Below are 10299 nucleotides of genomic sequence, written 5' to 3'. Positions count from 1 at the left end.
GGCTGCCCTCGTTGGGTTCCCGGGCCTAAGGGTCTGGTTACCTGGTTAGGCACCCCGGAGGGAGCGGCCAAGTCTCACCAGCTCCCTCCCCCAGCCCTGGAATTGCTTGGAGCTGAAGAGGGTCCTGGAGAAAGAACTCGCAGTTTGGGGAGGGGAGTCAGCCGTTCAGCCCCTTCCTCACCCCTCCTGCTCCCTCGGCCACAGCGTCTGTCGTTGGGCAAGAGAGGTGTTGGGTTACTGCCCGGGGGCTATAGTTAGCTGTGGGACTCAGCGGGTCCGCTGGGTTCCCGGGACCCGCCCGGCCCGTCCAGACACCGACCAACCGGCACCCGCTGGCCTGACCACACCTTGCCGCGCTCTCGGCCTCCTTGACCTCCAGGTGGGTGCCAGGTCCCTGCCCCGCCCCTCGCCAGGTGGAGTCAAATCACCTGGACCAGGGCAAAAAGTTATTTAGGCAGAGGCACGGAGTGTAGGGGCATCCGGGAGTCGGAGGAGCCGAGACTTGGGGCTGTGCTGGTCGGGGGGGCGGAGACAGTAATCCCCAAGCCCTGCCCACTCCCTGGGCCCCGCCCAGGCCTGGACCCCGCGTCCTGGACCTTCTTTACTCCACAGAAGAAAAGGTGTGGGTCTCCTCCTCCAGCCCGCTGAAGCCAAGGCTCCACCGCTGCCGCTGATCCCACCCGCCTCCGGACCTCGCTCTCCTGTCTGCCCCAGAGATGATGCAGGCTGCTCTGCTGCTGACCCTCAGCTGCCTGGGCCTTCACGCCTTCTGGCAGGTAACTGGGGGAACCATCCCCGGCCACAAAGGAAAGAGCTGGGGGGCGAACTCCTCAAAAATCTCTCCCAGGGGCTGTTCTCTAAGACCCCGGTCCTCTTAATCCTCTTCCTCTCTGCAGCCTTCCTCCCTGCAGGGAGCCCCCAGTTCCCATTGCCTCTACCAGAACCCCCATCTTCACCCACTGGTCCTCCTGTGATCCTCCTTCCCGCATACTCATCCCTCCCTAGGAACGGCCTCTAACGTCCTCACCCCTAATTTCCCCGTCTCAGGCTCAGTCTAGCAAAGTGGGTTGGGCCACCCCGGGACCAGGGCTCCTCCCCACCCCTCCCCAGGTCTGGGGGTGACCGCGGGAGAACACTCGGAGTCTCAGAGCTGACAGGGATTTGGTGTGGTGGCTGAGCACTGCATGGGAGAGTCTGAGGAGGGGGCGGGGTCAGGCAATTGGGACACAGTGGCACATCTGTGCATCATCTGCACACTGAGTCTTAGAGCCAGAACAGCGCTTGGAAGCCAGCTAGCCCCCCTTCCCTCTGAGTGTGGGGACCTCTTTAATGACAAGATGGCCCCTTTTAGGTTGTAGCCTCATGATAGCCCAATGGGGTTGGAAGTATGCATTTATAGGTGGAGAACCTGAAGCCCAGAAGAGTTAAGAGACTGGCCAAGATCCCACGGCTAGTAGGTGATGAACCCATCTCTGACTCCAGTGCCTGTGTTATTTAAGCCCTTGGGCTCTTGCCAAATTGTATACACCAGATATTTGGGCATGAAAAATGAGATTTTGTGTCTCCGAACTGATCTGCCACCAGGTCCCTGTCCAATGCGCTGAATTTATACCCTTTCCTGTGTGGCTCCTCTCTTCCTTACCACATTAGGCCCAGGCTGTTCCCATCCTGCTCCTGGGCCTGGCTCCAGACACCTTCGATGATGCCTATGTGGGCTGCGCAGAGGAGATGGAGGAGAAGGCAGCCCTTCTGCTGAAGGAGGAGATGGCCCGCCATGCGCTGCTGCGGGAATCCTGGGAGGCAGCCCAGGAGGCCTGGGAGCGGAAGCAGCGAGGGCTCACACTGCCCCCTGGCTTCAAATCCCAGCATGGAATCGCCATCATGGTCTACACCAACTCATCTAACAACCTGTACTGGGAGCTGAACCAGGCGGTGCAGACAGGCGGTGTCTCCCGGGAGTACTACATGAGGCACTTCCCCTTCAAGGCCCTGCATTTCTACCTGACCCGGGCCCTGCAGTTGCTACAGGGGAGCAAGGGCTGCAGCAGGGGACCCGGGCAGGTGGTGTTCCGAGGTGTAGGCACCCTTCGCTTTGAACCCAAGAGGTTGGGGGACTCTATCCGCTTGGGCCAGTTTGCCTCCAGCTCCCTGGATGAGGCAGTGGCCCTCAGGTTTGGTAATGCCACCTTCTTCTCCCTAAGGACTTGTTTTGGGGCCCCCATCGAGGCCCTGTCTGTTTTTCCCAAGGAGCGCGAGGTGCTGATCCCTCCCCACGAAGTCTTCTTGGTTACCAGGTTCTCCCAAGATGGAGCCCGGAGCCTAGTGACTCTCTGGAGCCAAAATAAGACCTGCAGCCACTTTAACTGCGCCTATCTGGGTGGTGAGCTGTGCATGAGGGAAGCAGGACTAGCAAAGAGGGTGAAATAAGCCAAGATGTCCCTATCGATCCCCAGGACCTTCAGGAGATCTAGTTGGTTAAGGTAGAAGTCTGCTGCAGTTACGGTTCTCCGTGACTTAGGTCCTACCAGCTCTTAGAAGGTCCTGTCAGTGTTTTCCAGATCTGTGCATAGTCTCAAATGATTCTGTAAATGTGCTCAAAAGGTTCCATGTGCTATAGAGTCTAATAGAGCAAAAGAGCCCAGTCCAGGGGATCATCAAGGAGAGGGAAGTGACAGGAATGCTGCTTTGGATCTCAGGAGGCCCTGGGCTTAACGGGTCCACAGGATACATCTGTGCTATTCCCAAGTGGGGAGGCAGGGACAGAGTGGAGCAGTGACTGGGGCTAGGCAGGGAGCAGGGATGGATAGGCTATCTGGGAAGATTTCCTGGGGTAAGGAGGAGGAAAGGAAGCCAGAAGTTTGCATTTAGGGGAAGGGAAAGATGGACTGAGAATGGGAACGGCCAGTGTCAGAGCCTGGCGGGAAGGGGTGTTTGGGGTGTGAGGGTCTGTCTACATGAAGGCTCACCAAGCTGTCTATTCCAGGGGAGAAGAGGCGGGGCTGTATGTCTATACCAAGTGAGTTGCCCTCCTTCCCCTCCCTCCGCTGCTTTGACTCCTCCCGGCCCTACTGGCCCCTCACCTTCTTTTCTTCTCTCTCCAGCAGGGGGGGCAACCAGACCCACTGTCCAACAGGGCCTTCTCTCTGCTCTCCTGGAAGACCCTACACTTGGCCCCCATAGGGTTCCAGCTCTCGGGAGCTGGGCCCTTGAAAGTTCAATGGCTACCACTTAGAAGTCCTGCGAACTGTTGACCTTCATATGAAGAAGGGGGCCTTCGAGCAGCCTCCAGAAGCAAGAACATGGTTTCAGACCCAGCCCTAGAAGCCATCTCCCCAACCACGATGTGGGGGAATCTGAGGCCATGGAAGGGTGGAGACTCCCTGGGACAAGTAAAGGTAGTGCTGTGATGACCTCTTGATTAAACAGTGTTGGAGTGTGGTGACATCGAATCTCATGATCAGTTTATTCCATGAGACTGGACCATCTGCCCTGCTCTGACCTTGCAGGACGGAGGGACTTAAAAGAATGACTTCTTTCTCTCTATTAGACATGGTCCCCTGTGCAGACCCCTGTCACACCCAGAAGCTTTAACAGCCCGAGGTTCCTCTCAACATCCTGAAGGCAGGAAGGGGACAGATGGATTCCTCGGCTCATTCGTCAGACGAGGAAGGCAAAGCCAAGGAGGAAAGCGACTTGCTCAAGGTCAGGAGTTAGTGTTGAAACCAGGCCCCCTGCCTCGCAGTCCAGAACTCTTTGCACTAAAGAGCTGAAGGAACTCAAGGTAGGATCCTAAGCCCAAGGTACTTGAGGCCCCAGAGCAAGCCATTTCTCTCTGCCCTGCTCCCACAAGGGTCTGTTTTGGGGGAGGGAAGGGGTCATAAAACATGAAGAGACAGCGATTCTCACACACCCTGGAGGTATCTGACATCCTGAACAGAAACCTTATTGAGGTGAGGAAAGCAGTGCAGCTCCTACAAGATGACCCCCACCCTCAGCATGTAGCTGCCTTAGTCAGCCACAGGAGCCTCCCTCCCACTGCAGCAAGAACCCTCCTTGGTTCCCAGATCTTCCTTCTGGGCAGGTCCCCAGCCCTCTCTGACTCTTGCTGCTTATGCACCAGCACATGAGCTGGGGGAGGGGGGGGAGAGGCAGGGGTGGTGGGCAGGGACCAGACTTTCCAGGTGCTGGAGACCCACCTCCTCCAGCATTTTGAAGCCCAGTTTCTGAAAATACCTGGGTCCCCGCAATCCCTGGCACTGTCAGCTCTGGGATCTTAGGGATGGGAGGCCCCAGGTTTTGGAAGCAGTTTGCACGCTGACAGTGCCAGAGTCCACTGCACACCAGCTACCTCACTTTGCAGTCAAGAGACAGTCTTGGTCAGCCTGTCAGTCTGTGGCCCAGATCTGTGGGAGGATGGGGCGGGGGGAGTATTGATGGGAAGTCCCTCAGAAGATGAACCTGCCTTGTACCACTTCTACCCTCCACAGAACCCCAGGGGACATCATGCTTGGGGCTCCTAGGGGAGAAATGAGATTGATGTTTCTATTCCTCTCTCCCTCACCCTTTCTCTCTGAAGGGGGTCTAGTAAGGTAGGTGGAGTCTGGGGCAGATGAATATGAGCGGGGCTAGGTGGTGGTGAGTTTAAAAGATACAAAGAAGGAAAGTCTGTGGTCCAGTGATGGGATCAAGAGACCTAAGGGTGGGAAAGTGTTTAACAGGTAGAGATTTGTGCATCTGCCCTGTCAGCTCTCTTCCCCATCTACACCTGTCCACGCGTAGCCATCCTCAGGGTCGAGTTCAGATTCCACCTCCTCTTTCTCAACTTCTGGTATGCTGTCCCTCTTCCTTCCTGTGAGCCTCTCAAATGGTAGGCTCCTTCTCTCCTTTGGGTCCCACTGCAGTTTGTGTCTCTCTTAGCGAAGCACCTTCTGCCTAATAAGACGATTTATCTTCCTCACCAGACTGAAAGCTTCCTATGTGTCCCTGCTCTCCGGTCCCCCTCCCTCCAAGACAGGGCCTGGGGCAAAGGGGGCATGGCTATGAATGTTGATTGAATCCTATATAATAAAAGGATAATATGCAAATTGACCCTAACGGCAGTTACTATGATGTGTACTGACCACCATGGAAGACACTCAATGCTGGAGCTGCTCCCTGGTGGTCAGTGCACTTCACAGAGGGAGGACTGCTTGGCCAGAAGCCAGCTCATTGCTGGCCAGCGCAGCAGTGGTGGCAGCGGGATCCGGGATCCGTGGCAGCTCTAAGGATGTCCCTGTGAGGAGTGGGCCTAAGCCGTTAGTCAGACATCCCCTAAGAGCTCCTGGGCTGCCAGAGGGATGTTTGACTGCCAGCTTAGGCCTGATCCCCCAGGGAGTGGGCCTAAGCTGGCAAGTAGACATCCCCCGAGGGGTCCCAAACTGCAAGAAGGTGCAGGCCAGGCTGAGGGACCTCCCCCCCCACCAGTGCACGAATTTTCGTGCACCGGGCCTCTAGTGAATGAATAAGTGAATGACTAATGAACTAAGTATATGAGTAAAATGACTAAGGGATAGGTGAGCATAAGTGAACACATAAATGAAATGAAAAGAATAAATAGCCCTCGCCAGTGAATAGAGCGTCGGCCTGCGGACTGAAAGGTCCCAGGTTCAATTCTGGTCAAGGGCACATGCCGGGGTTGTGGGCTCGATCCCCAGTGGGGGGCATGCAGGAGGTAGCCAGTCAATGATTCTCTCTCATCATTGATGTTTCCATCTCTCTCTCCCTCTCCCTTCCTCTCTGAAATCAATAAAACTATATTTTAAAAAAAAAATATTGCCCTGACTGGTTTGGCTCAGTGGATAGAGTGTCAGCCTGCAGACTCAAGGGTCCCAGGTTTGATTCCAGTCAAGGGCATGTACCTTGGTTGCAGGCACATCCCCAGTGGGGGGTATGCAGGAGGCAGCTGATCGATGTTTCTCTCTCATCGATGTTTCTAACTCTATCCTTCTCCCTTCCTCTCTGTAAAAAATCAATAAAATATATATTTAAAAAAAAAAGAATAAATAAATGGTTCAGAGGGTAATTGAGTGCAAGGGGCTACACTGTGCAGGCTGTGGCTTCTAAGTGCAGGTAGGATGGGGCCACATATGACTGCAGGATGGATAAGGGATGTGAGTCTGGGTATGGTGCATTTATCCCAGCCAGCAAGGAACAGAAATGGGGAAGGCTCGGAGGTGAGCAACCAACCTCGAACTCCCCCCGGGCAGTCTCTATGTAGCACTGGACCAGGGCCTTGATGACTCAAAGGTGATAGATCCACGCTCTCCCTCCCCAGGCCCTGCCCCTGCCCCAGGGCTGGCCTGGGATGGGAAGACAGGAGGGTGAGGGAGATTCTCCAGGCCAGCCTTTCTCTAGCCACTGCTCCCTCCCCCAGGCAATGAAGGATGGAGGCCAAGTCGGTGCAGACTTTTCTGTCCCTAAGGCCACACGTCTAGATCCTGGTGCAGTCCTGGAAGGTAGAAGGATGGAGGCCAGGAGTTGGGTGGTGGGGTGAGGGTTGGGAGGTGGAGCAGGGAGTGGGCAGAGACAGAAATGTTGAGCAGGGCAGAGTTGAGCTCTCTCTCCTGCCACCATCCCAACCTTGGTTTTCCTGAGTTGAGTTAATCCAAACTTTGCAGGGGATTTGGGGAGGCACCTGCTCATATATAAACACGGAAATCATCATGCAAATTTGAATGGTTCTGGGTCCAGTTTTAGGCCTCAGCATAGTACCAGGAGGGCAAGTAGGCCATAGGGGGCAGAGGTTTGAGAGAGAGAGCAGAGGTAGAGAGAGTAGGCAAAGTGCTGGACTCAAAGAACACAGGCTGAAATCCCAGCGCTGAGCAGCTGTGTGCCTCAGGCAACTTCCTCAACCTCTTTAGGCCTGAGCGTCTCCAAATTTGAAATGGAGATGGTAATAATGCCTCCTTCCCAGGAGGAGGGACATAGAGTAGGGGCCCTCTAAATATTTAGGAAATAATTATTTTTATTTCTCTAGTTTTATCCTCTCTCTGAATATTTTATAGTTTGCATATTTACTTTTAGGATATAAAAAAGCAGAGCATTTTATTAAATATTTGAAAAGGAGATAAGGAATCGCAGAGATGGGACAGGCAGAAGTATGAGAGAGAATGATGGGCCCTTTCAGCTACAGGTCATAGAAAGCATTTTCTTTGTGTAAAATAAAGAATAAGAACTTTGGGAGGCCAACCTGAGGATGCAGGATAAGTGGGAGGGGACCGCTGGGCGGGTCATCAGAGAGCAGGCCAGGAGGTGGGGTAGCTGGAAGAAGGGTGGGACCTCAGTGGAGGAATGGGGAGACCTTCAGCTGGCTGCTCTGGGGGGGACCCTGCAGGACACAGTGACTCTGCCCAACCAGGACTGGACACAGGCCCAGAGAACTGAATCCGACTTCAGGTGAAGAAGCCGAGTCCCCCCCCCCGGCCCCGCGTGGAAGCAGCCCTGACATGTTGTCTGCAAATATGCATCAGGCAGCCTGGACAGGCCCAGGAAGTGCCAGGGGGAAAGGGTGATACTTCCAGAATTTGGATCAGCGCTCCAGGAGGGTGACCGAGGTGTCCATGCAGCGGAGCCTGGAGCCAGGATGTGGTGGGAACTGGGAACCTCGGGCATTTAGTTTCTCACAAGTGTCGTGTTTTCTCCAAGCTTTTGTACATGCTGTTTCCTGTGCCTAGAACTCCCTCTCCTCCATGTTGCCCCACCAACCTCCTGTTTATCCTTCAGGATTCTGTCCTGACTTCCAGGTCTCGAGGAAGCTCTGTGATTCTGGGGCCGGGGCTGGGCCCTCTCCTCTGTGCTCTCACAGCCCCCTGTGCTTCCTTCCATCATAGGCTGGTGGGCGTCCTGTACAATTACAGTTTGTTTCCTTCTGCTACTCTAGACTGTCAGCACCTGGAGGGACCACCAGTATGCATACCTTTGTTTCCAGTACAGGTGCTTAGTAAATGTTTGTTGAACAAACTATTGACCAACCAGATAAAGGAAGGCCTTCCTCACCTGGGGATCCAGGGACCTCGGAGCTCCAGAGTGGGCCTGTTGCCCTGTAGTGCTGACCTGGAGGCCCTTGCTTAGAGAGATCCGCAGGTAACATGTTCTCAGGGGAATAGCTAGACCTGGCAGTAATACTGTCTAAATTAGGAAGGGGCTCCTCTGGCATATGGGGCAGCTCAGTTGGTTGGAATGTCGTCCGGATATGCCAAGGTTGCAGGTTCAATCCCCAGTCAGGGCACATATAAGAATCAACCAATGAATGCATGAATAAATGGAATAACCAGTCTCTCTCTCTCTCTCTCTCTCTCCCTTTTTGCTCCCCTTCCTCTCCCTCTCTCTAAAAGAAAGCAATCAATAAAAATAAAAATAAATACATTAGGTAGGGATTCCCATGCCAAGCCAGACTGAGTTGGAGGGCAGATAAGGAGAGGTGTGTGAGCCCCTTGGAGGTCTGGCCTCCTCTCTTAGGCCTCTGTCAGCCTTCTAATTCCCAGTTTGTGGGGCACTTTTACCTCAGCTTCTTAACATGTTTCTTGTGGGTTTTTTTAAAAAACATTCAACCATGCCTTGGCCCAGTTTATGGCAAAAAGATTTGTCTGGAGCTCACAGGGTGTTGGTGGCTGGGGAGGAGAGGGGCATGGACTTCTGTTTAAGCTGGATGACAGGGTTGGAAATTTAGGAAACGACCAGAGCCAGGGAGAGGGAAAGACAGGCCTGTGTGAGAGCAGGAATTAGGAACAGGCTTTCCAGGGAACACACCTGCAAAGACAGACAAGCCAGGGTGTGCAGACAAATGGATGGAAGAGACAGTACAGGTGAAGTCAGGCCTGATGTGGAGGTACTCACAACGGTGGGGGTTGCGGGATAGTGTGGCTTCTTGGATTTGCAGCAGGAGCAGTAACAGCAAACAAACCAGAAAATTCTCCTGAGAGATTTAGGTGGCGGGGAGAGGTTGTTCAGAGGACAGGGTCTAGGGAAGTGGGGGCAGGAGGTGGGGTGATGGTGCTGGGGTTGGAAGTGAGAGCTCTGAGGTCATCCCGGAGGAGGTAGAAAACGGCCTTGCGGGAGAGCAGGCTGTTGAAGGGCACAGGCAGGGTCAGGTCCTCTTGGAAGCAGGACAGGTAGAGCTCGGAGCGAGCAAACTTCCATTCCACATTGGCATCGTCCTGTGGGCCAGCAGGTAGGGGCTCTGAAAGGACCACTTTGATACCCAGTCCTCCTGCGCACTCAGTCTGCCTCGTTTCCCCCATCCTCACATCTCTTCTGCTCAAGGTGCCAACCACTTTCTTCTCTCCATTAAAAAAAATATATTGGGATTGAGCCCTGGCCACTTTGCTCAATGGTTGGAGCATCAGCCTGTGGATCAGGGTGTCTTGGGTTCAGTTCCCAGTCAAGGGCATATGCCTCGGTTGCAGGTTTGATCCCGATCGATGTGTCTCTCTCACATCGATGTCTCTCAAACTCTCTCCCTCTCTCTTTCTCCCCCTCCTCCTTCCCTTCCACTCTCTGAAAAATCAGTGGAAAGAAATAAACTCTGGTGAGGATTAAAAAAATAATATTGTTATTGATATTTAGAGAGAGAGGAAGAGAGAGGTAGAGAAACATCTATGAGAGCGGAACATAGATCAGCTGCCTCCTGCACAGCCTCTATAGGGGATCGAGCCTGCAACCTGGGCATGTGCCCTGACCAGGAATGGTAACGTTTTGGTGCATGGGATGATCCCCAACCAACTGAGCCACACCGGCCAGGGCATCTTCTCCCATTTTAATCTCCATTCTGGTCCATCACCCCCATTTCCCCTGCCTGTGTCCTGCTGTCCTCTCTTCCTCCCCATTATTTTTATCCGCCTGACATTCAATTCCTGCCCAGGCATTTCTCCAGCCATTAGCTCTAACCTATTCATATACTTCCCTTTCCCTTTTCATGTTCCCGTCTACTTTTCTGAAATGCACCCTTCCTCCCAACCATACAGTGGAAAGAGCACTAGTCTTGTACCTGGAGAAACTAACAGCATTACTAGGACCCTCATTTTGCAGATGAGGAAAATGAGGCCGAGAGGAAAACTTGGGTGATCATGGCAATGAGCATGTTGAGCAGCACAATGACCATGATGATGATAAAGATGCCATAGAGAGCCCGGCCCACAAATTCAGGCTCCAAAACTGAGGCGTGTCTACCATGCTACGCTCCTCCATGCCAAACATGGTCCAGAACAGACCCTGGAATGTCCCGTTGAAACTGGCATGCTGGGACAAAGGATAGGATGGGAG

At 53.8% G+C, this 10299-nt stretch overlaps 1 protein-coding gene across 3 annotated transcripts; it reads left to right on the top strand.

Moving 5' to 3' along the window:
- The first annotated feature begins 82 nt into the window (after positions 1-82).
- Positions 83-3567, top strand: ART5 (ADP-ribosyltransferase 5). Of its 3 annotated transcripts, XR_001362291.1 has the most exons (6): positions 83-379; positions 613-776; positions 1651-2380; positions 2984-3016; positions 3102-3395; positions 3548-3567. XR_001362291.1 is itself a non-coding variant. In XM_014540459.1 (5 exons), the coding sequence occupies exons 2-5, from the start codon at positions 717-719 to the stop codon at positions 3230-3232; spliced, it is 951 nt and encodes a 316-aa protein (XP_014395945.1). In that variant the 5' UTR covers positions 83-379; positions 613-716; the 3' UTR covers positions 3233-3442. The 3 variants fall into 3 exon arrangements, 2 of the variants coding, with proteins under 2 accessions (XP_014395945.1, XP_014395944.1); XM_014540459.1 differs by lacking the exon at positions 3548-3567 and having other exon boundaries at positions 3105-3442; XM_014540458.1 differs by lacking the exon at positions 3548-3567 and having other exon boundaries at positions 3102-3442.
- The last annotated feature ends 6732 nt before the right edge of the window (positions 3568-10299 follow it).

The sequence above is a fragment of the Myotis brandtii genome, unplaced genomic scaffold (genome assembly GCF_000412655.1).
Source record: "Myotis brandtii unplaced genomic scaffold, ASM41265v1 scaffold244, whole genome shotgun sequence".
Taxonomy (NCBI): Eukaryota; Metazoa; Chordata; class Mammalia; order Chiroptera; family Vespertilionidae; genus Myotis; species Myotis brandtii.
This window is presented reverse-complemented; position numbering and strand designations above follow the sequence as displayed.